Source organism: Saccoglossus kowalevskii, chromosome 1 (assembly GCF_978046115.1).
Source record: "Saccoglossus kowalevskii chromosome 1, keSacKowa6.1, whole genome shotgun sequence".
Classification (NCBI taxonomy): Eukaryota; Metazoa; Hemichordata; class Enteropneusta; family Harrimaniidae; genus Saccoglossus; species Saccoglossus kowalevskii.
Window position 1 is genome coordinate 47522889 of NC_140641.1, and position 25157 is coordinate 47548045.

Consider the following 25157-nt stretch of genomic DNA (forward strand, 5'->3'; position numbering starts at 1 on the left):
ACCAACCAACCAATGGGACTCGTGCTTTTCGCAGAGTGACACTGCGATCCTGTCGCAGAGTGCAATAATCGACATTCGGCGAGTCGCACAATCGCGTCGCAGAGTTAGTTTTTTGACCCCCATACATACCTCCCTGTCAAACAGGTAAATAAAACTTGAGTGCCTAGCGCCCTCACTTGTTGGTAACTCTAATTTTCGACACAAGCACAAAATCCGCCATTATTCATTTTAGAAAAGTAGTCCGAAGGTTGAAATGAATCAATCAGTTGAGTGACATTCGATAAAATATATCAATATTTTAAAAACGTGTTTGTCTACCTATCACGTCTTGTTTAATGTTTTGCTCCCGAGACCATGACGTCATCAGTTCAGGGGCAGGACAACATGGCGGCTGAAATTCGACAGAAACCTGGTCCTCGGCGGCCAGTTTTAATTAATAAGCTGGAAGGTTGTAACGACGTAGTCAACGTGGCTGTCATTCTGCCAAAGGATGACGGAGTTATCAGTGTCTGTGATGATAGGTAAGTAAATCAACCTCGATCCAAGAAAATACAATGCACTTCCTGTTGGCTCTGGGATAGCAATACAGCTGTGGTCGATTTATTATTGGGGAGGGTGGACAATTTCGTTTGCTTTGGTCAAGCAATATACTGTGTGTGTGATCACGATAGATTGCAATGCTTTTCATTTGCTGCCACTTGTCTAACGAACCATTCATTAAATTATATTATATAATAACACGTCAAGGAATTATTGTATACAGTCCTTGGTACGTCCTATGGTGGAGTCTATGTTGCTTTGCTGTATTAAAGCGCTGCTCCGCAATCACAGGGATTGCACTAGTGCGTCATGGGAAATGTAATTTGCATGGTCCACCCAGTTGTTTACTTGGTACACAGCTGTTATCATTTCAACCGAAGGTGTAATATTTCCGTGAACTAACATTATGTATTACGCTATTTGAAATGATTTATTGAATAGCTTTGTTCAATGCTTAGGGTTCTCCTGATCTTTGAAAGCAGTTTTCTTACTTGCATCATGGAGCTCCGTATTTAGTTCTGTGCTTGCACGAAACAGCGCATCATCATAAATAATTGTGATTTATTTGAATGACCTACACATTGTAGTTATCGCACAGTACAACATTTATAATGTGTCTTGTCGGCTAGACAATAATGATTGGATGAAAAAAACACCAACAAATAAAAAAAAAAAAAAAGGCCCAATATACATGAATATATGTGCGACTCATAGGTTTCAAAAAGGTCTTGAACACTGACACGTGTACATTCTTTAACACAATGTTGTCAGTCACCAATCATTTCACTGTGGGGATATATTTCAGGGAACATAAAATTTTTTGCAGAATCTTTCAATTTATTTATTTCAAGTCACATTTGTAATTTTTAAATTGTCAAGAACATCATATATTAAATTTGAGTAGCATACTCTACATATTGTCATGGATGTATTTGTTGACGAGCCCAGCTATTATCATATTATCATGACCAACCAAGCCCGTCACTCACAGCTTGGTTCGTCTTTTCAATAAGGTGAAAACTATTTTTTTTCCTTCTTTTGAGCGACTGTTTGTTAAGTTAAGGTAGCGAGAAGGGAAATTTTCACTTTTTTCTTGATTTTTCAAAAATTTATAAAACGGTTTCTTGATACATCATCCCAGGTTTACAAAAGATCAAAATTGCGAAATAACGTTGCTTAAATTAGTGTTTTAACACACTAGTAGAAAAAACTACAACTGCCGTTTCGTGTATATTTGCATAGTGTTTATCTTTGGAAGGAATTAAATGATAACATCTTATCTGTATACTCTGTTGTTGACGATTCTGATATAACGGGTGATAAGTTTCCCGTCGCAAACAGTGCATGTTTATCTAACGTCCATTGTCAGCATTATGAGTCGAGACTTCGTCGGAGAAACATGATCATACAGTACTCATTTCACCCAACCTTCCCCTTTTTCATCGACCGCTTATTGCTTAATTTCCGACCATGCGGTCTTGTCCGACCGGAAACCGACCGCATTTTAATAGCATTTTTTTTTCGCTCGCTCGCTCATTGAAACACCGACTGCTCGCCCAAACACTGATCACTGGCACATGCCAGTGAGTGGTCAAAATGGTGGTTTTGATAGTAAAGTGTGAACACTTCAAATCTACTAGTTGTATGACACTTGTATCGTGAAAGCAACTGAACTGGAACCTCTTGTTACGTGTTTTGGGTGCTTATTCTAGATGTAATATTTTTTATTATTTTAAGGAGACAGTTACGTGAAAAAAGCATAGGTAACTCATTTTGACAGAGCAGAGAAACAAGGAAATGTTAATGATTAATTCCAAAAATAACGATACCAAATCCACGTCGGCCAGTCTGGTAAAATTTGACATTCAATTTTCAAAAATAAGTCACGATCATTGAATGAGTTCAGTCTATACCATAAAGTTTTCCCACAAAAAATGGTTTCGACTAGAAACGGCCACATGCCCTGAAAAAATCGAACAGAGCTTGACATGTATGAATAATTTATTGGACTTTAAAAAAACGTGTGAAATTTAGTTATAGCCATAAATATTTGGTGGCCAGTCGATGAACAATTCGAAACTCAGGATTCACACGGAAGTCCTTCAGGGCTGAAAATCATCGACCCTACTCTGGTTTACTTTATTTCCCAACTTGCAGAGAAAACTGATTCGCCGTGGACTCTAATGTATCTCAGCCTAGTATTTTCTTTTTGAACTGAGGTCAAATTCCACCCGTTTGTCAAAATATACCGATGTTTTTCATCAAATAATTTTGAAGCCTGTCACAGCACAAAAACACTATGTGAATCGACGCCGGAAATTGGATGGTACGACGACCCTTCAATTAGCGTCAAATATGCTTTGTTACAACATCATTGATTGGCTGAAAGTCACATGATCGGAGCACGACCTGGGTCACAGAACCATATTTGTCCGTATTATCAACAGGACCTCGCAAAAGAACCACACCCACATTTTCAATCTTTTTTAGCACGGAAGTTGCCAACAAATGTCAAAAAACTCGTGAATTTCATGGATTCAAATAAAATAAAGCAAGCGATTGATAAGAATGATTATAAATATTTTGCCCGATGCTCTTCGTCGAATTTTTTTTTTTTTTTATTTCAATGTAAGAAATGGCTAGTTGAAGTTGCATCGTCTTCAATGCGGCTATTTCACCGCGAACAACTCTAGCTCTGTTGTAGTTTTGCGATGTAAAATAAAATATATATTATAATAATAATAATAATAATAATAACTTTATTACACTACTAAAAAAACCTTCAGAGGGTTTTTGTATGGTAAGGAACATAAATACATACAATACATAAGAGATAAAAATAAAATGTTAGTAAAATAAAATAAAAAAATAAATTAATTACTTTCTGTGGTTTTAAAAATTGTGCTCTTTAAGTATTTTGCTAAAGCTATATTATTCTCCATAATCTTTTTAAATATGGAATTCACATCCATTGTGTAAATATTTATTGAACACTCATCAAACAGTTTTTTTCTTTGTTCTATATAGCCAGTACAAAATAGCAGGAAATGTTTTTCATCTCCTAATGCTTTAGTGTTACATTTATTACAGTGTCTATTTTCTAATTCTATTTTGGGCTTTGTTCTTCTACCTAATTCTATTTCTAAGTTGTGGTCACTCAGACGGAATTTTGAAAGCATTTTCCTGAGGCTGAAATTTGAAATGTTTTGCAAATAATTTTCCATATTATAGCTTACTTTGAATAGTTTGTATGTTCTCAGTTTTGTTCCCCTATTTTCATTGGTTTCACTGAAATTTAGTTTTTCTCTCCATCTTTGAATATAAAACTCAGATAGTCTGAGTTTTACTTTTTTTAGTATTTGATTCCAATTTTCCATATTGTGATCATTTTTTATTTTAATTAGATCATGTCCCAGTGTAGCATTAATAGTCCTTACCCAGTTTGAATTAATTTTTATCATTTCATCCAGGGCTAATTTTAAAATGTGATTATCTGGCAGACTATATAGTCTATGGCAGTATTTAATTTGAGCCAAATTAATTTTTAATTTTACTGGTAACCTACCAAGTTCTGCTTTCAAACCACTAATTGGCGTCATTTTACTCACTCCTAGGATAAACCTGTAAAAATGACTGCAAACTTGCTCTAAACTGTTACTGTCAGTTGTGATTTCATTGGCCCAGATTTCTGCACCATACATGAGTATAGGTGAAATTAATTGGTCGAAAATTTTCAAACTAAGTGCTGGTGAAATTATTTTGTGGTTTAAGACTGTTTGTCTGATGCTGAAAAGCGCCTTCATTGATTTATTTTTTAACATAGATAAGTTTGTTTTAAATTTCCCATTTGGAGTAAATATTGCCCCTAAATAGCAAAACTCGCTAACAGCTGTTATGTCTTGGTTGTTGATTTTAAAATTCATGTTTTTAATCAGTCTGTTGCTGCAATTAAATACCATGACTTTAGTTTTCTTTACGTTTACTTCTAAATTCCAATTTATACAATAGTCATTTAATTTGTTCAGACAGCTTTGTAGGCCGTCTTCCGTTTCTGAAATAAGTGCAAGGTCATCTGCATATTGGATGCAATTTATAGGTTTCTCGCCAATTAGAACTGGTTTATCAATTTGATCCCCAAATAATTCTGGCAGATCGTTCAGAAAAATGTTAAATAAAGTTGGTGATAAATTGCAGCCTTGCTTAACTCCACAGGTAGACTGAAATCCATCAGTTATACCCTCTGACAATTTAATTTTATATTTAATATCCTTATACATAGATTTTATTATTTCATAAAAGTTCCCCGTGATACCACTGTTTTGTAACTTGAGAAAGAGTGCATCCCTCCAGATGCTGTCGAAAGCCTTTCTAAAGTCAACAAAACATGTGTATAACCGTCTTCCAGAACTGCTGCTTTTATTTTTATTATAAATTGTTTTTTCAACTGCTGTTTTTAACAGGAAAATTGCGTCTGTCGTTCTCCTGTCTTTCCTAAAGCCAAACTGCATGTCGGTAAATAAATTATTTTCTTCCAAGTATGTGGTCAATCTTTGATTCATTATGCCAGTAAATAGTTTTGAGAGACAACTTGTTAATGCAATAGCTCTATAATTACCAAGATTTAATTTGTCGCCTGATTTGTGTAGTGGAACAAGAATCGTAGATTTCCAGGTTGCAGGAAATTTTCCACTATCTAGAATACAGTTGAAAAGTTTCTGTAAACATCTTATCATTAACTTATTTTTTGTTTTCAACATTTCATTGGCAATGCTGTCATCAGCAGCTGATTTATTGTTTTTTAGTTTGCTAACAGCGCTAAGAATTTCTTTGTATGTGATATTTGAGTTTAGATATTGGTTGGGAATTTGTCGCATTTCTTTTTCTATAAGATTATTTTGTAACTCATGATTTTTAATGTTTGTTTTATTATAGAGTTTTGAAAAATGATCAATCCAATTTTTTCCGGATATTGTTGTGTCTTGATTTTTGGTCTTTTGATTACGTAGGCTTTTCAGCACAGACCAGTACTCATTTTGGTTGGCACTGTCCATATGTTCAAGTTTGGACACCAACATGTTTTTATATTCTCTTTTTTTATATTTTATAAGTTTTGTATAATGCTTTTTAAGAGTATAATATTGGTGTTTGATATACGGGTTGGTTGGTTGTTTTGTTAGCAACTTAGAGGTACTAATTAATTCCCTTTTTAGTGTAGAACACGACTTATCAAACCATTGTTGTTGTTTTGGATGTTTATAGTTTTTATTATTTATTGTTCTTTTATTGGTTACTTTTTTAAGGCAATTATCTGCTGCATTAATTAATATTTTGTTGAATTGATCTGTTGGTTCATTGACATCACTGTCTTTGAAATCATTGGCAAGGTAGTTTTTGAACATTGTTTCAAAATTTGAATTTTGTAACATGATTTTGTACTTTTGCTTTGCCTCAACGTCCCAAATGAATTTTTTACAGTGCGGTTTCAATTTATTCAAATAATACTACTTGTTTAATTGTTTGGGGTTTCAGCTCACAAATTACTGACATGGTCCCCATGAATGATTAGGGTCAATGTTTGTCCTGTCTCGGCTGATTGTGTTGATCGACGCCCTTGCTAAATTCAGTATAGAGAAACCAACTGGGATCAACATTCCTAACAAATTATTGGAACACTCAGTGTGGCACTCTGAAACAGCGATTTTTTTTTTCAAACATCGGCCATTTTGTTTTACCATGAAAACCGTTTTATTAGATCTCCTATCATAGACACTTGAAGGATTAGCTTGTTTGTAAACTGTCAGCGTGTACAGTGGGACAGTAATGTTTGTCAGAGGATTATCCCTCGTTGTTCGTTTGCATAACAATGGAAACCCGAACGTTCCTGGAGTACGGACTCAAATGCCAGCAGTTTTCTTTATTTTTCACGCTCGAGCTTGAAATTATTCATTACCTGACACTCTTTATGAGTTCTATGATATCAGTGGTTAATATGTTTGGCCATTTTTAGTGTATATTTATAATAATGCAGCAAATCTACAGTGTTTTATTAACCAAAACTGTTTTTCACGTTTTTCTCGAGTTTAAGTTTTGACTGAGTACGACTCATTGGGACCGCCACCAAATCAAGTGCGTTTGGACTAGGACATTCAAACTCGCAGTTATCGATCAAAAGATAATGATGGTGCGAAATATGTCTGGGTTTTTGAAGAAAATGCTTTGTCACAGAATAATAGTCTGTTAAAGGTGCCAAGTATGAAATAATTTGGGGACAAAAAACAACCCTGCATAGAAATCGGAATAATAGGTATTTTGATTATCGGAGACGCATTTCAAAGGACTTGTTTACGGACAATGCATGACGTTAATTTCACCAGGAAATTCCGCAGTGTGCTCTCGCAATCGCGGACTTTTTTACAAGGTCGCCATTTTTGATGTCACGTGATAATTATGTAAACAATGACTGTCCAGTTTGTGCGAACTTGTACCTCTATACTTAGTCTTTTGAAATATATGACCTAAATTACTGTTCTGAACGAGACAACAGACATAGAATGTTTATTTCGAAAACGTTACAAAACCCTTCTTGCTACCTTAAGTGAGCATTCTATGGCTTACACAGACAGGTCACAGTTGAAGACTGTGACCACATGTAATCCCTGGTCAATCAAAATTTTCTGGTTGCCAGAGGATCTGCTCCCCAGGGTAAGGGGGCGCATGGCCATGGCATGAGGACGCTGCACCCTTGTTCTCTTGTTTAAAAAAATCTGTGCGTGTAAATCACAACAACGCTCCAAACTTGTAAATTAACAACAAAATTGTATTGCGGATATATTCATGTTTGTGTACAACATGACAATAACGCACCATAGCCATTAAGATTATCGAAAAGAGTGATTTTGAGGAGTACCCCGAAGTGATGTTTCACGCTTGAGTGTCATTTTCATACTGAAAACTGGCGACCATCTTTACTTTTATATACCCGGAACCATGGTTTAATGTAGTTTGCTACCATTGAAAAAAGAAATTCTTGAAATCCAGTGGGTTGGGTTACTGTTAAAAATTCTGAAATAAAAATATATGGTCACACAAAACAAAAAATGCGTTTTAACTTAGCGAACTAACCTAAAGTTACATTCTGAGGTCTTCACTAAAAGTGTTATCTGGGCCATAGGTCAAGTATTACTGCTGCCATCAGTAATTTGGAAAAGAGTCAAATCTGATGATTGTGCAAATAATTTTTATTATTATAGTTATTCTTTTAACAGTGCACCTTATTAGTGCACCTAGAAGTCATTGGATAACACTCATTGCCTATAAGTCTTTGCCATGTATCCACTAAGACGCTGTTATTGGTAAAGTTGTTTTTAACCGTTATTCACACATTTATCAATATTTTGTTTATGTGACTACATTGCAATAAAATTTATTAGTTAATAAAAAAAAAATGAAATGCATTTACATGTATATTTAAAGTTATTCACATTGATTCTAAAACTGAAATTTTGTGAGCAATGCATATTGGACATTTATGTAGCATTATATGCTAAAATATGATGAACATGCATATGATTTATTTGGTAGGACCATTCGTGTTTGGTTGAAGAGAGATAGTGGCCAGTATTGGCCAAGTATATGTCATACAATGCCTGGTAAGTGTATCTCTCTGTAATATAGCTGTCTGCTTATCATGTCCAATATTGTAAACAGTGTCCACACTAATTTTGTGATAAATGAGCCTAATATAATATATTGAAGATAATATTTGGTAATCGTAGTCCTAAATAACTATTAAAAATAGCTAGACGTTTCGAGCAATGGCTCTTTATCGATAGCATAGAAGCAAGTGTGATAACGTATAGGTAGAACATACCTTAGTAGAAATATCGAGAAATGGTAGTGTTATTTCTGATATCTCATGTGTGTATTGTATGGCGGGATTAGTTGTTAACAAAGTCAATGAACTGTAATAACTCATCCCGACTGCTAGACATGGCACCAAAGCCATCATCAATGTACCTGACGTAAAATTCAGGTTTAGTGCCTTGAAAGGACGAAAAAATTAACTCCTCTTGATATGACATGAATAAACATGCATAGCTCGGACCAAAACAACTGCCCATAGCCACACCTCGTTTCTGTATATAATGTTTACCATTAAAAGAAAAGCAATTCCCGTTCAAAACTAATTCCGCTAAGCGCACCAACACAAACGTAGGAGGATCCTTAACTGTCCTTTTATTCAGAAAATGCTTTAAAGCCAACAGTCCATCAGTGTGCGGGATAGATGTATAAAGGGATTTTACATCCATAGAAAACAAAAATCTGGGTTTATCCGGTGTGAAACGAAATAACTCTAGTTTCCTAAGTGCATCATTAGTATCCTGAACATACGTTGGCTGTGACGCAACAATTGGTCTCAACATTGAATCCAAGTATCGAGCTATGTGCTCAGTCGGACAATTACATGCTGAGACAATGGGTCTACCAGGGTTGTTTACCTTGTGAATCTTAGGTAATAGATAAAAGACTGATGTCCGTGGTCTGCGCACTATAAGATTTTTGGCCTCTTTCGGCAAATCACCTTTAGCAATATAGCCATTAACCACATCACCTATTTCCCGTTGTATTTCATTCGTGAGATCCACATCAAGTGCCCGGTAGGAGTCTGTATCCGATAACTGTCTCTTTGCCTCAACCAGATACAAATCTCTACGCCAAACCACCACTGCTCCACCCTTGTCAGCTGGCTTAATAACAATCTCATCACGTCGTGACTTAAGAGAATTAAGAGCGTCACGTTCCTGACGAGTTATATTGCTATTTTGCCATTTCTGATTATTAAACTTAATAGTATGTATTTCTCGTCTACACACACTTATATAATGATCCAGAGTATCATTATGCCCAGGTGGTGGTGTCCAATAAGACAGAGATGGTGGTGCTCCAAATAAACGAGCGTTGTGAATAGTATCCATGTCCTGGCTAGCTTCATCGCGATCGCGATCAGCGTCCTGCGCATGGTACTCCTTCAGTCTAAGTCGGCGAAAAAAACTGCCAGCGTCGCGTTTCACCTGAAATTCATTTACTCTAGATTTAACCGGAATGAAATTCAGTCCCCGACTCAATACGCTACGTTCGGATACACTAAGAGGGAGGTCCTCAGGGATAGTGACCACCCGGCGAACATTTTCGCGCTCAGCAACAGGCAACCTGTACTCACCCTTTTCTTCATACTTACCTGCACAGAGTCTGTTCAATTTCATTAATTTGCGTCTCCGCAAAGCATGGTATAAACGCATATTCAGAGAATGAACAGCCGTAAAAATTGCACTTATCTGGGTTGGTCGGCACAGGTTATATAATGAATCTAATGAATCAAGACGCTGTTTATGGTGAAGCTTACATTTAAAAACATTGTCCCGAATAGTAAAATTCATCAGGCTGCGCGAACACCTATTAATAAGGTAATACAGTGCTGACCTTGGGCAAGCGGAGTGTCACAGTGTTGACCTTGGGCAAGCGGAGTGACACGGTGCTGACCTTGGGCAAGCAGGATGTCGCCGTGCTGACCTTGGGAAAGCAGAGTGTCACAGTGCTGACCTTGGGCAAGCAGAGTGTCACAGTACTGACCTTGGGCAAGCAGGATGTCACCGTGCTGACCTTGCGTTAGCAGTGTCACCATGCTGACCTTAGGCAAGCAGAGTGTCTCATTTGTTGAGCTCACTACCTAAGGCGCGTTTTTTGTTCTATTGTGGAATTTTTTGTGATTCTAACTTATAGTTCATGTGCGTTCTTACGTTCCTATGTTTTACCTATACGTTATCACACTTGCTTCTATGCTATCGATAAAGAGCCATTGCTCGAAACGTCTAGCTATTTTTAATAGTTATTTAGAACTACGATTACCAAATATTATCTTCAATATATCATACTTATCAGTCCGAGCAGCGTTTATTTATTTATAACTACTATTTTAATATAATATAAATCTGTTTAATTAATATTCATTTGAAGAAAAGTGTTGTTTTCTCAAGAACGAATCGAAGAATTATCTTCTCATGTAATTAATGCATATTCTTTCAGAAGTATTTCTTAAAAGAAGTATTATACTTTTAGCACATATCATTATAGAATAATATAATTGTCAATTACACCAGACAATTTTCAGAAATTAATCTGGATGTTTTTCCACCTACAAAATGTATGTAAATGTGACAGGTGATAGAGCATTTCTAGAATACATTCTATCGCCCCTGACCCTACATAATATTGTGACAATAACTGATCAAATTACACCCTCACTTAGAATCAACTTTTATAAGTGACATGCCAATATAAAGCGGCTTTTCTTTAAGCAAATTTACAGTAAAGCTCCTAGTGGAACTTGCTGAAACTTAACTACCTTGTCTTAGAACGGTTATTTTAACAGCACGATCTGTGTGGCTACAATTAGATTGCTATTTATTTTGTGCCAAAGACAGCATTATTTATTTTACTATTGATATTAGTAAACCAAGCTACTACTGAACAGGAATGGCTTGATAACAGCTAACTTAAATCAATCATTTTATCTGAATGACAAAGCAATCAGCTGATCTTAATCAAGCAGAGTGCCACCATGCTGACCTTAGGCAAGCAGAGTGCCACCATGCTGACCCTGGGCAAGCAGAGTGTCACTGTGCTGACCCTGGGCAAGCAGAGTGTCACTGTTCTGACCTTGAGCAACCAGGATGTCATCGTGCTGATCCCTGGGCAAGCAGCATGTCACAATGCTGACCTTGAGCAAGCAGGATGTCATCGTGGGGATCCCTGGGTAAGCAGAGTGTCACAGTGCTGACCTTGGGCAAGCAGAGTGTCACAGTGCTGACCCTGGGTAAGCGGAGTGTCACAGTGCTGACCTTGGGCAAACAGGATGTCGCCGTGCTGACCTTGGGAAAGCAGAGTGCCACAGTGCTGACCTTGGGCAAGCAGAGTGTCACAGTGCTGACCTTGGGCAAGCAGGATGTCACCGTGCTGACCTTGCGTTAGCAGTGTCACCGTGCTGACCTTAGGCAAGCAGAGTGTCACTGTGCTAACATTGGGCAAGCAGAGTGTCACTGTTCTGACCTTGGGCAAGCATGATGTCACCGTACTGACCTTGGGCAGGCAAAGTGTCACTGTGCTGACCTTGGGCAAGCAGAGTGCCACCATGCTGACCCTGGGCAAGCAGAGTGTCACTGTGCTGACCCTGGGCAAGCAGAGTGTCACTGTTCTGACCTTGAGCAACCAGGATGTCATCGTGCTGATCCCTGGGCAAGCAGCATGTCACAATGCTGACCTTGAGCAAGCAGGATGTCATCGTGGGGATCCCTGGGTAAGCAGAGTGTCACAGTGCTGACCTTGGGCAAGCAGAGTGTCACAGTGCTGACCCTGGGTAAGCGGAGTGTCACAGTGCTGACCTTGGGCAAACAGGATGTCGCCGTGCTGACCTTGGGAAAGCAGAGTGCCACAGTGCTGACCTTGGGCAAGCAGAGTGTCACAGTGCTGACCTTGGGCAAGCAGGATGTCACCGTGCTGACCTTGCGTTAGCAGTGTCACCGTGCTGACCTTAGGCAAGCAGAGTGTCACTGTGCTAACATTGGGCAAGCAGAGTGTCACTGTTCTGACCTTGGGCAAGCATGATGTCACCGTACTGACCTTGGGCAGGCAAAGTGTCACTGTGCTGACCTTGGGCAAGCAGAATGTCGCAATGCTGACCTTGGGCAAGCAGAGTGTCGCGGTGCTTGCCTTGGGCAAGCAGAGGTTCACAGTGCTGACCTTGGGCAGGTGAAGTGTCACCGTGCTGACCTTGGGCAAGCAGAGTGTCGCCGTGCTGACCTTGAGCAAGCAGAGTGTCACTGTGCTGACCTTGGGCAAGCAGGGTGCCGCCGTGCTAACCTTGGGCAAGTAGGGTGTCACAGTGCTAACATTAGGCAAGCAGAGTGCCACCGTGCTGACCTTGGGCAAGCAGAGTGTCACAGTGCTGACCTTGGGCAAGCAGAGTGTCACTGTTCTGACCTTGCTAAGCAGAGTGCCACTGTTCTGACCTTGCGTATGCAGAGTGTCACCGTTCTGACCTTGAGTATGCAGGGTGTCACCGTTCTGACCTTGGGTAAGCAGAGTGCCACAGCGCTGGCCTTGGGCAGGCAAAGTACCACCGTTCTGACCTTGGAAAGCAGAGTGTTACCTTTCTGACCTTGGGCGAGCAGAGTGTCACCGGGCTGACCTTGCATAAGCAGAGTGTCACCGTACTGACCTTGCATAAGCAGAGTACTGTTCTGACCTTGGGCAAGCAGAGTGTCATCACGCTGGCCTTGGGCAAGCAGAGTGTCACCATGCTGGCCTTGGGCAAGCAGAGTGTCACCGTTCTGACCTTGGGCAAGCAGAGTGTCACCGTTCTGACCTTGGGCAAGCAGAGTTTCACAGTTCTGACCTTGGGCAAGCAGAGTTTCACCGTTCTTACCTTGGGCAAGCAGAGTTTCACCATTCTGACCTTGTGTGAGCAGAATGTAACCGTTCTGACCTTGGGCAAGGAGAGTGTCACCGTGCTAACCTTTGAGCAAGCAGAGCATGCCCATGTTGACCTTGAAGAAACAAAGTGTTACAGTGCTGTCCCCAGGGCAAGTAGACTGTCCCGCACTGACCTTGGGCAAGCAGAGTGCCCCCATACTGCGGTGTGGCTCACTTCTGACCTTGGGTGTTGGCTGTGTCTTGCAGTTCTGACCTTGGGTGTTGGCTGTGTCTCACAGTTCTGACCGTGGGTGTTGCTGTGTCTCACAGTTCTGACTGTGGGTGTTGGCTGTGTCTCACAGTTCTGACTGTGGGTGTTGGCTGTGTCTCACAGTTCTGACCTTTGGTGTTGGCTGTGTCTCACAGTTCTGACCTTTGGTGTTGGCTGTGTCTCACAGTTCTGACCATGGGTGTTGGCTGTGTCTCACAGTTATGACCTTGGGTGTTGGCTGTGTCTCACAGTTCTGACCTTGGGTATTGGCTGTGTCTCACAGTTCTGACCTTGGTTGTTGGCTGTGTCTCACAGTTCTGACTTGGGTATTGGCTGTGTCTCACAGCTCTGATTTTGGATGTTGGCTGTGTCTCACAGTTCTGACCTTGGGTGATGGCTGTTTCTCACAGTTCTGACTTGGGTATTGGCTGTGTCTCACAGTTCTGATTTTGGATGTCGGCTGTGTCTCACAGTTCTGACCTTGAGTGTTGGTCGTGTCTCACAGTTTTGACCTTGGGTATTGGCTGTGTCTCACAGTTCTGATTTTGGATGTTGGCTGTGTCTCACAGTTCTGACCTTGGGTGCTGGCTGTTTCTCACAGTTCTGACTTGGGTATTGGCTGTGTCTCACAGTTCTGATTTTGGATGTCGGCTGTGTCTCACAGTTCTGACCATGGGTGTTGGCTGTGTCTCACAGTTCTGACCTTGGGTGTTGGCTGTGTGTCACAGCTCTGACCTTGGGTGTTGGCTGTGTCTCACAGTTCTGACCTTGGGTGTTGGTTGTGTCTCACAGTTCTGACCTTGGGTGTTGGTTGTGTGTCACGGCTCTGACCTTGGGTGCTGGCTGTTTCTCACAGTTCTGACTTGGGTATTGGCTGTGTCTCACAGTTCTGATTTTGGGTGTCGGCTGTGTCTCACAGTTCTGACCTTGGGTGTTGGCTGTGTCTCACAGTTCTGACTTTGGGTATTTGCTGTGTCTCACAGTTCTGACCTTGGGTGTTGGTTGTGTCTCACAGTTCTGACCTTGGGTGTTGGTTGTGTGTCATGGCTCTGACCTTGGGTGCTGGCTGTTTCTCACAGTTCTGACTTGGGTATTGGCTGTGTCTCACAGTTCTGACCTTGGGTGTTGGTTGTGTGTCATGGCTCTGACCTTGGGTGCTGGCTGTTTCTCACAGTTCTGACTTGGGTATTGGCTGTGTCTCACAGTTCTGATTTTGGATGTCGGCTGTGTCTCACAGTTCTGACCTTGGGTATTGGCTGTGTCTCACAGATCTGATTTTGGATGTTGGCTGTGTCTCACAGTTCTGACCTTGGGTGCTGGCTGTTTCTCACAGTTCTGACTTGGGTATTGGCTGTGTCTCACAGTTCTGATTTTGGATGTCGGCTGTGTCTCACAGTTCTGACCTTGGGTATTGGCTGTGTCTCACAGATCTGATTTTGGATGTTGGCTGTGTCTCACAGTTATGACCTTGGGTGTTGGCTGTGTCTCACAGTTCTGACCTTGGGTATTGGCTGTGTCTCACAGTTCTGATTTTGGATGTTGGCTGTGTCTCACAGTTCTGAGCATGGGTGTTGGCTGTGTCTCACAGTTCTGACCATGGGTGTTGGCTGTGTCTGGCAGTTCTGATTTGGTGTTGGCTGTGTCTCACAGTTCTGATCTTGGGTGTTGGCTGTGTCTGGCAGTTCTGACCTTGGGTGTTGGCTGTGTCTCACAGTTCTGATTTTGGGTGTCGGCTATGGCCACACTTCTGATCTCGGGTGTTGGCTGTGTCTCGCAGCTCTGACCTTGGTGTTGGCTGTGTGTCACAGTTCTGACCTTGGGTGCAGGCCGTGTCTCACAGTTCTGACCTTGGGTGCAGGCCGTGTCTCACAGTTCTGACCTTGGGTGTTGGCTGTGTCTCACAGTTCTGACTTTGGGTATTTGCTGTGTCTCACAGTTCTGACCTTGGGTGTTGGTTGTGTCTCACAGTTCTGACCTTGGGTGTTGGTTGTGTGTCATGGCTCTGACCTTGGGTGCTGGCTGTTTCTCACAGTTCTGACTTGGGTATTGGCTGTGTCTCACAGTTCTGACCTTGGGTGTTGGTTGTGTGTCATGGCTCTGACCTTGGGTGCTGGCTGTTTCTCACAGTTCTGACTTGGGTATTGGCTGTGTCTCACAGTTCTGATTTTGGATGTCGGCTGTGTCTCACAGTTCTGACCTTGGGTATTGGCTGTGTCTCACAGATCTGATTTTGGATGTTGGCTGTGTCTCACAGTTCTGACCTTGGGTGCTGGCTGTTTCTCACAGTTCTGACTTGGGTATTGGCTGTGTCTCACAGTTCTGATTTTGGATGTCGGCTGTGTCTCACAGTTCTGACCTTGGGTATTGGCTGTGTCTCACAGATCTGATTTTGGATGTTGGCTGTGTCTCACAGTTATGACCTTGGGTGTTGGCTGTGTCTCACAGTTCTGACCTTGGGTATTGGCTGTGTCTCACAGTTCTGATTTTGGATGTTGGCTGTGTCTCACAGTTCTGAGCATGGGTGTTGGCTGTGTCTCACAGTTCTGACCATGGGTGTTGGCTGTGTCTGGCAGTTCTGATTTGGTGTTGGCTGTGTCTCACAGTTCTGATCTTGGGTGTTGGCTGTGTCTGGCAGTTCTGACCTTGGGTGTTGGCTGTGTCTCACAGTTCTGATTTTGGGTGTCGGCTATGGCCACACTTCTGATCTCGGGTGTTGGCTGTGTCTCGCAGCTCTGACCTTGGTGTTGGCTGTGTGTCACAGTTCTGACCTTGGGTGCAGGCCGTGTCTCACAGTTCTGACCTTGGGTGCAGGCCGTGTCTCACAGTTCTGACCTTGGGTGTTGGCTGTGCCGCGCAGTTCTGACCTTGAGTATTGGTTGTGTGTCACGGCTCTGACCTTAGGTGTTGGCTGTGTCTCACAGTTCTGACTTTTGGTGTTGGCTGTGTCTCACAGTTCTGACTTTGGGTGTTGGCTGAGTCTCACAATTCTGACCTTAGGTAGTCTGTTTAGTAATATTCATAACATTTCTTCATTTATGATAGGCGGGTGTTCTACGATGGATTATAATTCAGAAACCAGGCGATTATTTGTTGGTCTTGACAATGGAACAATTTCAGAATTTCTTTTATCAGATGATTTTAACAGGATGCAGACGAGAAGAGATTATCTTGGTAAGTATTTGAAAGACATGCATTTAAAGTTTAGAACAGCTCCCTCTAAAGTCAAACAGAGAAAGTGATCCATTAAGGCTATGCACAGTGTTTACTTTTATTATTAGTTCCCATTCGAACGCAGTTCGAAAACGGGAACTTATGTTTAGACCCTTGTGCGTGCGTGCGTGCGTCCGGACCTGTATCTTGGAAATGCCTGGACCAATCATAATCAAACTTCACACATACATCATACATGATATTATATCTGATTCAAGATGGCCGAATGGTGGCCATTTTTGTGCTAAAAAATCATCAAATATCAAGCATTTCTGGATGGATTTCATTCAAATTTGGTACATACATTAGACATTACAGGTTCCTGATGCACATCATTTTATTTTTCAGATCAAAAAGGCTGACTGGCGGCCATTTTGTTTTAATGAATGGGTTTCTTTGCTTGTAATGTGTCTGAAAATGTTATTACTCTAATATGCATATGTTGTTTGTATATATATATATACATTTTGAAGGATTTAGTGACCCTGGTTTGGTTTGGTTTAGTCATGGGCGACCATGGTTTGATTGAAAAATGTAGTTATAAGTGCACTTGATGTACCTTTGCTTGGCCATTTTTCGTCCACTATCGTCATTGGGAGAAGTCTACACACGGGTGTATGGTTGATTTACATTCTCATTCCAGTGTAGAATCACTAAATTAGTATGCATTATATACATACAAGGTTGGGGACGATACAGCAGTGCTGTAAACATTTGCTGCTCAGTATCATCAAGCAATGTATTTACGTAACTTCCAGAAATACTAGTATGTGACACGGTATGCTGAGCATCAAATGCATTTGGGTCGTATGGTTGATTATTAGCAACCAAAAATCGCAAACTTCTTTTAAGACTTTGCAGTTAGTAAACGTTTTCTCGACTCCCACAAGACGTAAATGTCGGCCTTTAAGTGTTTAATATTCTTAATTTGAATCTTATGCTGTGATCTGCCCCACCAATGTAATGATATCCCTATCTTATGCTATGATTTGCCTGCCCTTACTTATATAGGGCAAGCCATGTATAGTTTTACAATGTTTAAACTTGATAACTAAAGGGGGATATGTAATGCCATTCATTGTTGTATGTGTAATGAATTACTTCTGTATCACATTTTGTTAAGTAATAAATAAAATGTTTTGTTTTGTTTTTGGTAGCACATCAGAATCGAGTAACTGGTATATTTTTCACCCTTTTATCTGAGTGGGTTTTGAGTGTTGGGCGTGATAAATATTTCCAGTGGCATTGTAGTGAAACAGGACGGCGATTAGGAGGTTATCAATCATCATCTTGGTGTACATGCTTACAGTATCCTTTTATCCAAACACAATGACTGTTTTTTATGCTTCATTAAGATATATTTTATTTGTGTCAGCATCCTTTACTTTTTTTGTCATATTACCTCAAACCCTGCAAACAGAAACCCAGGTGGTGTCATTGAATCATGCCTATAAATTAGACAGACTGTTGGGGTCCATCCTTTCAACTTGTGTGTTGCTGCTACGATATTGTAAGACAAGTGATACAGGCTTCAACCATCATTATGTTAGACTTGTATGAACTGCTCTGTGATCTCCTGCTTCTGGCAGTGCCCTCTAGAATAACAGCGTTCCTCTGCAAGCGAGACTCCTGTATTTCTTTGTGTTGTGTTACAGAAGCCATTGACTGTCGTCCATTTCTACATCCTGAAACTGTGAGTTATCACCAATGCACACTTCCCTAAGCAATCCCCTATTTTAGTAACTTTATTCATTGTATTTTTCTGTGCTTTATTTCTTGTAATAATGTTGAGAAGTATTAAAACCAGGAGCTTTTACTCTATAATTCACTACGTTCAATTACTCACCATCGACTCCGGTCAGTCAAAATGACTATTTAGAACTGTAGGCATTAATCAGCGATTCTGCCGGTGACGGAGAGATAGAATTTAGGTCAGGGGAAGCCCATGACCCCAAGATTCTTTTACCCCTTATGTCATGAACCCACGTGACCGAGGCCACATGGCAGCACCAAAGGCGGCCGTACAATCACTCTTCTTTCATCTCCGCCTCGTCAGGAATGATTCTGAGCAGCTCTGCCTGGCTCTGTTGCTTTTTCCTGTCTGGGTTTCTAGCGTGGGTCATTGCCGCAGCCGCAGCATCCGGCGTTCTAGCTGGTAGGATAAGTTTTTCTTGTCTTTTTACCCTCGTGTCATTTTCCCCTTTGTGTGTTATGTTTTTCCACAACAAAGAAATTAAAACCTGGCGCCACCACGTAGCCACTTGTTGGTTTCATGGCGGCACCTTTGACAACTGTATTTCGTTTCCCTCATGCATGTCGCCTTTTATTAGTCCGAAAACGTGGACTTATTTTTTGACCTCCGTGTGTCCGTGCATGCGCCTGTGCATGTGTCCGGACCTGTATCTTAGAAATGCCGCATTCTAGACACGTCTCTTCAGGGGAACTCCCCGTTCCCAGCCGTGACCCCTCCGCTAACCACGTCTCTTCCTGGGAACCCCCCGTTCCCAGCCGTGACCCCTTCGCTAACTTGGGGGAGGCCGAGGCTCAGGCTAGTCACATCGGGTCTCCTCGGGGACCTCAGACACAGAACACCAACAGGGATGCTGGTAGCCAAGACTCTGTTCTCGGGGCAGGGCTGTCGGAGCAGGGCATACATTACACACACACACACACACACACACACACACACACACACACACACACACACACGATGTATATTCCCCCCATCCTCGATCCTAAAGCAACCACTCACAGCTGCTTCTACGCTGATGGGATCGCAAGCACCGGGATCCAGATCGACCCCACCTGCACGTCTCCCCTGGTCCAGTCGAGCGCTGAGCGTGGCGGACGGCGTGCAGACGGTGTTGAGGGGCGGTCGTTGGTCAGCTGCAGAGGAGGTAAGGCCAAAAGCCCCGGGATGGGGTAATCTTTTGCATAACCCCTTTCGCTGGACCAAACGCTACCCTATCAGGGCAATTTCGGATTCGGATCCCAATTCATGGGACGAAACCAGAAGTCCCCAACCGGACCCCAAGACTCCTTCCCCAGACTCCAGTACCACAAATTTTTGTTTTGCTAATCGGGTAAAGGGGGATGGCCGCGTTCCATGGTCATTTTCATCGACCCAGTCTGAGACTATCTAACACGCCCTGAGGGCAGAGTTGCCACCCATCAAAGAGCTTATGTTCGGCAAGGGATCAGGCTACGACTTAGTAACCCCAGTGATCCCCGGGGAAGCTCACCTCACGGAAGAAGGGAGACCCCCCTTATTGCAACCGTCGAACCCATGGCCACAGATCCCTGTCGCACGCAGATTGCACCATGCATTCTGGCTTTGAGGCAGCGGGTAACAGACCCTTAGACGCTCCAGGTGGTGACCCTTAATACAAATACCACTGACATCTCAACCGCTCCTGTCAGTACACCCCCCCCCCCCCGTTGGGGGCACTGCCAAGGGAGCCATGGCAAGGCGGAAACAATCAGACAGGAAGTAGACAGTTTGCTAAGGAAGGGTGGCATACACAGAATAGTTCAGTCGGCGGTAAGTTCGGGCTTCTACTCAAATGTATTCGTAGTACCCAAAGTTACAGGCGGCTGGCGTTCGGTTCTGGACCTAAGCAGACTAAATCAGTATGTGCTTCTCGATCGGTTCCGCATGGAGACACCATCCAGTGTCCTACTCTCCATCCACCGGTTCAACTGGCTAGCCTCTTCAGACTTATGCGATGCATACCTGCACATACCGATGCACCCAGCGAGTTGCCCGCTCCTTCTATTCGCCCACCTGGCCCAAGTATTCAAATTTTGGGTGCTCGCCTTCGGGTTAAGCACAGCGTCCTACGTGTTCACCAGAGTGATGAAACAGGTAGTACTGCTGCTCCACCAAATATTGTTACACAACCCAGACAACCCTCAAAAAGTCACATCCCGACCCGACTCAACGGTTGGTGTTTCTGGGCATGGAGTTTGACACAGAGGTAGGCCTGGTTCGCCCGTCTCAAGCGCGTTGCCTAGCACTAAGCAACCTAGCAGAACGCTTAGTCACTGTTCCCTCAGTGTCCCTCCGATAACTAATGCGGCTCATCGGAATGATGACCTCTGTTCGAAGGGTAGTTCCCCAGGCCATGCTACGCAGTCGCCCCGTCCAACGCTTGTTATTGGAACACCGGGCTCACCTATGGGAACTAGATAGGCGAGCATTGATCCCGGACCAGGCAATGGAAACCCTGTTCTGGTGGTCGTCAGTGACCAACCTCGGGCAGGGGGTCCCCTTGGACCCACTCGTCACAGCGTAACAGACGCCTCCCTCCAAGGGTGGAGAGTGCATCTATTGGACAAACATGCCCAAAGAATATGGCCCCCGCATTGGGTTTGGGACCACCATATCAACTGGCTCAAGCTGAAAGCAGTGCACCTAGCACTATTACGCTTTCTACCTGAAGTTCGGGACCACAGAGTCCTGCTCTGCACAGACAACACAGCGGTGGTCTCCTATATCAACAAGGTGGGGGGAACGCGTTCTCCATCGTTGTCGGTCCTAGCAGAGCAAATTCTTCTTTGGTGCCTGAAATACAATGGGCCATTCCAGTTTATATCTGCACCCCTCCTGTTGATGTGGTCGGATTTCCAGCACTGTATGATGGGGAAAATACCCCGGAATTCCAACTGTATATGGAGAAACAGAATCTGGAAATCCAGACGAGTATGGAAAAAAAAATTCCTGGAAATCCAGGCAGTTATGGCTACTAAATAAAATATGGCCTAGTTTATCTCGCCACATACCGGTTGATGAGGTTGGATTTCTATTAGTATGACTAAAAAAACTGACTCTATATGGTAACAAAATTGGGCCAGTATGAAATAGTTATTACTGAAATTAGATAAGGATGGTGGCACGAATGAGCTCATCAACACCGTGAATCAGGACTAGTTTGGATTTCCATTATCAAATATAAAATTTTGAACTTGATAAATTAGCATATGATGAGTTATATTTGGAAATCCTACTCTGTATCAACACCATAAGTAGGAACTTTAGTTTTGGATCTCCATTACTGTATGGTGAATGGTGATTTGGAAATAAAACTTTGTATGACTTATACACCCATGGAAATTATACCCTGTATGAAGTAAACACTCAAGCTCATCAACAGGGGGGGGGGGTGCAGATATAAACTGGAATGGCCCAATGTGGATCTAACCGAACACCACCTTCTAGGGGTGAGGAACGGTCTGGCAGACGCCCTTTCGAGGCGGCTCCGTCTCCAGAACATGGAGTGGCAGATACCCCAGTGGGTAGCCTCCAGGGTGTTTCGGCTGTTGGACGGTCCAAAGATAGACCTGTTTGCCGTACCCCGGAACACCAAGCTAACGACGTACATAACACTCCTGTCGACAGCAGGAGCCTAGGCCACGAACGCCTTATCGATCCCGTGGTCCCACATGGATGTGTACGCCTTTCCTCCCTTCCCGTTAATTCACCGGGTACTGGAGAAACTTCGACAGGAGCCCACCTGCATATTAACTCTGGTGGCGCCCAATTGGCCAACCAAGGCCTGGTTTCCACGCCTGCTGGAAATAATAGTTGAAACACCAGTAGTGCTTCCAGACTTATCGGACTTGCTGTCCCAACCGGACGCCACACTGCCAACAAGCCCAGCAATGTACCACTTACACGCATGGAGGCTCTCAGTAGACTCGCACAGACGAAAGGTCTATCTAAGCGGGCTGCCAACGTCCTGGCCAGGGTGAACAGGGATTCCACCAACGCTGCCTACGACTCGAAATGGCGAGCATACTCTAATTGGTGTAGTGGAAGAGAGATTGATCTATACCATCCTTCTATCGGCCAGGTAGCAGACTTCTTTGTCCACTTGTTTGACGTAGGAGGTTTGTCCTACGCAGCAATCTTTGGCTACAGGTCAGCCTTGTCCCCCCGCCATAAAGAACTCTTTGGGGTCAAGTCTAGCCGATTGTTCTATTATTAGGAGACTGTTTACTGCTTTTCATAATCAGAGACCAAGGACTCGTACAAGGAACCCGCCCAATTGGGATCTATCGGCTGTTTTAGCAGCCCTAGGCAAACCACCTTTTGAACCTCTCTTCAGCACCACTCAAGTTTTTGACGTGGAAAACAGTCTTCCTACTGGCCCTTGCCTCAGGTAGGCGCTGGTCAGAGCTAGGTGCACTGTCCTTCGCGGACGGTTGCGCTGCCTTTATGGACGATCAAGTTGTACTAAAGCTTTGAATCTGGTTTCTCGCCAAGAACCAAATCCCAGGACATGATTCTCAACCGACTTCCATCTCTAGGTAGATTACTGCGACTGTACTGGAGGTCTATAATACATTATCCTCCTCAACACAGACTTTGCAGAGGCACCAAGTACGAGCACATGAGGTCTGTGCGATTGCTAACACCCAATCTATTGAGCAGGGTCTCTTCAGGTTAGGCCCCGTCGTAGCGGGTCAGGCTACGGTTACCGACCCAGCCCGAATAGGCGGGTTTGGAGAACCCTTGCCTAATTTTGGTGTATGTGTATTTCATTTCCAGTACTATTGTCTTGTCTACCCCATACTAGCAGTGAAAGAACCCTCTGTCCAGTGTGAGTTCTGTGGGTGGCCTTCTCAATTGCAATAAGCAGGCCTTACACTGTGACAATTTGCATTATGTCAAGCATTACCTTTTTGAACAATCCTCTTAACACCACATCTTATTGTACTTTGACAAGGATCTACTAAACGTTGTATTGTACTTTGAGAAGTATCCTCATCTTATTAGTCCCCATTCGGACGCAGTCATGCTTGAACCAATCGCAATCAAACTTCACACATACGTTATACATAATGTTATACATATGCACATCAATTTGTTTCAAGGTCTGATTCAAAATGGTCGAATGGTGGCCATTTTTGTGCTAAAAAATCATCAAAATCAAGCATGGATTTTGTTCAAACTTGGTACATATGTTGGACATTATGGAACCTTGATGCTCATTAGTTTATTTTTTAGATCCAATTAAATATATCTCTGTCATGCTTTGACTGATTATGATCAAATTTGTATCTCCGCTGTTGACTTTGTCGAGTGGAGCTTATCATACGAGTGATTGTCTGTCGTTGTCCATGTCAACTTTTTACTTTTTCGACTTCTTCTTGAAAAACTACAAGCCTGAATGCTTTGATACTTGGTGTACATGTGCCTTTGGTAGACCTCTTTTAGATTTGTTCATTTCATGATGATATCTTCAATTTTCTAAATTTGGTGAATATTTTTGTCATTTTTGGTAAAAAGTGATATTTTCGACTTCTTGTTAAAAACCATAATTGTTAACATTATGTAAATTACTTCTTTGTTCTATGAAGTGGTGCTGATGCCACATTGTCGCCATAATGAGGCCACAATGAAGCGAAGCGATAACCGCATCAATTTGCATTGATGCAACACTGAAACCAAAGTAATGCCATAATGATGTGATGCTTAAGCCAAACTGATGCTGAAGTGAGGCCAAATGTTATGTGATAACTGTACTGTACTTTGAGGAGGATCCTCTCAACACCACCTCATGTTATATTTTGAGAACCGATCCTCTCAATACAACGTCTTGTTATAATTTCGGAAATGATCCTGTCTACACCACGTCTTGTTATACTTTGGGAAATGATCGTCTCAATACCACATCTTGTTATACTTTGGGAAAAGATCCTCTCAACACCACGTCTTGTTATACTTTTGGAAAAGATCCTCTCAACACCACGTCTTGTTATACTTTTGGAAAAGATCCTCTCAACACCACGTCTTGTTATACTTTGGGAAAAGATCCTCTCAACATCATGTCTTGTTATACTTTGGGAAAAGATCCTCTCAACACCATGTCTTGTTTTACAGATCTTCTCAACACCACATCTTGTTATACTTTGGGAAAAGATTCTCTCAACAGCACGTCTCGTTATACTTTGGGAAAAGATCCTCTCAACATCACGTCTTGTTATACTTTGGGAAAAGATCCTCTCAACACCATGTCTTGTTTTACAGATCTTCTCAACACCACATCTTGTTATACTTTGGGAAAAGATTCTCTCAACAGCACGTCTCGTTATACTTTGGGAAAAGATCCTCTCAACATCACATCTTGTTATACTTTGGGAAAAGATCCTCTCAACATCACGTCTTGTTTTATTTTGGGAAATGATCCTCTCAACATCACGTCTTGATATACTTTGGGAAATGATCCTCTCAACACTACGTCTCATTATACTTTGGGAAAAGTTCCTCTCAACACCACATCTTGTTATACTTTGGGAAAAGCTCCTCTCAACACCATTTCTTGTTATACTTTGGGAAAAGATCCTCTCAACACCACGTCTTGTTATACTTTGGGAAAAGCTCCTCTCAACACCATGTCTTGTTATACTTTGGGAAAAGATTCTCTCAACATCATGTCTTGTTATACTTTGGGAAAAGCTCCTCTCAACACCATGTCTTGTTATACTTTGGGAAAAGATCCTCTCAACACCACGTCTTGATATACTTTGGGAAAAGATCCTCTCAACATCACGTCTTGTTTTACTTTGGGAAATGATCCTCTCAACACTACGTCTCATACTTTGGGAAAAGTTCCTCTCAACACCACATCTTGTTATACTTTGGGAAAAGCTCCTCTCAACACCA

At 42.4% G+C, this 25157-nt stretch overlaps 1 protein-coding gene across 2 annotated transcripts in view; it reads left to right on the plus strand.

The window, feature by feature from the left end:
• The first annotated feature begins 262 nt into the window (after positions 1-262).
• Positions 263-25157, plus strand: part of LOC102807394 (WD repeat and FYVE domain-containing protein 2-like) — a 120308-nt gene continuing 95413 nt past the window's right edge. Inside the window, exons 1-4 of one of the 2 annotated variants that reach the window (XM_085502691.1) lie at positions 263-521; positions 8122-8189; positions 16322-16450; positions 17647-17797. In XM_085502691.1, the coding sequence (XP_085358817.1) occupies positions 355-521; positions 8122-8189; positions 16322-16450; positions 17647-17797 (515 nt within the window). In that variant the 5' untranslated portion in view covers positions 263-354. The remainder of the gene's footprint in view (positions 522-8121; positions 8190-16321; positions 16451-17646; positions 17798-25157) is intronic. The other variant, XM_085502695.1, reaches the window with a different exon arrangement.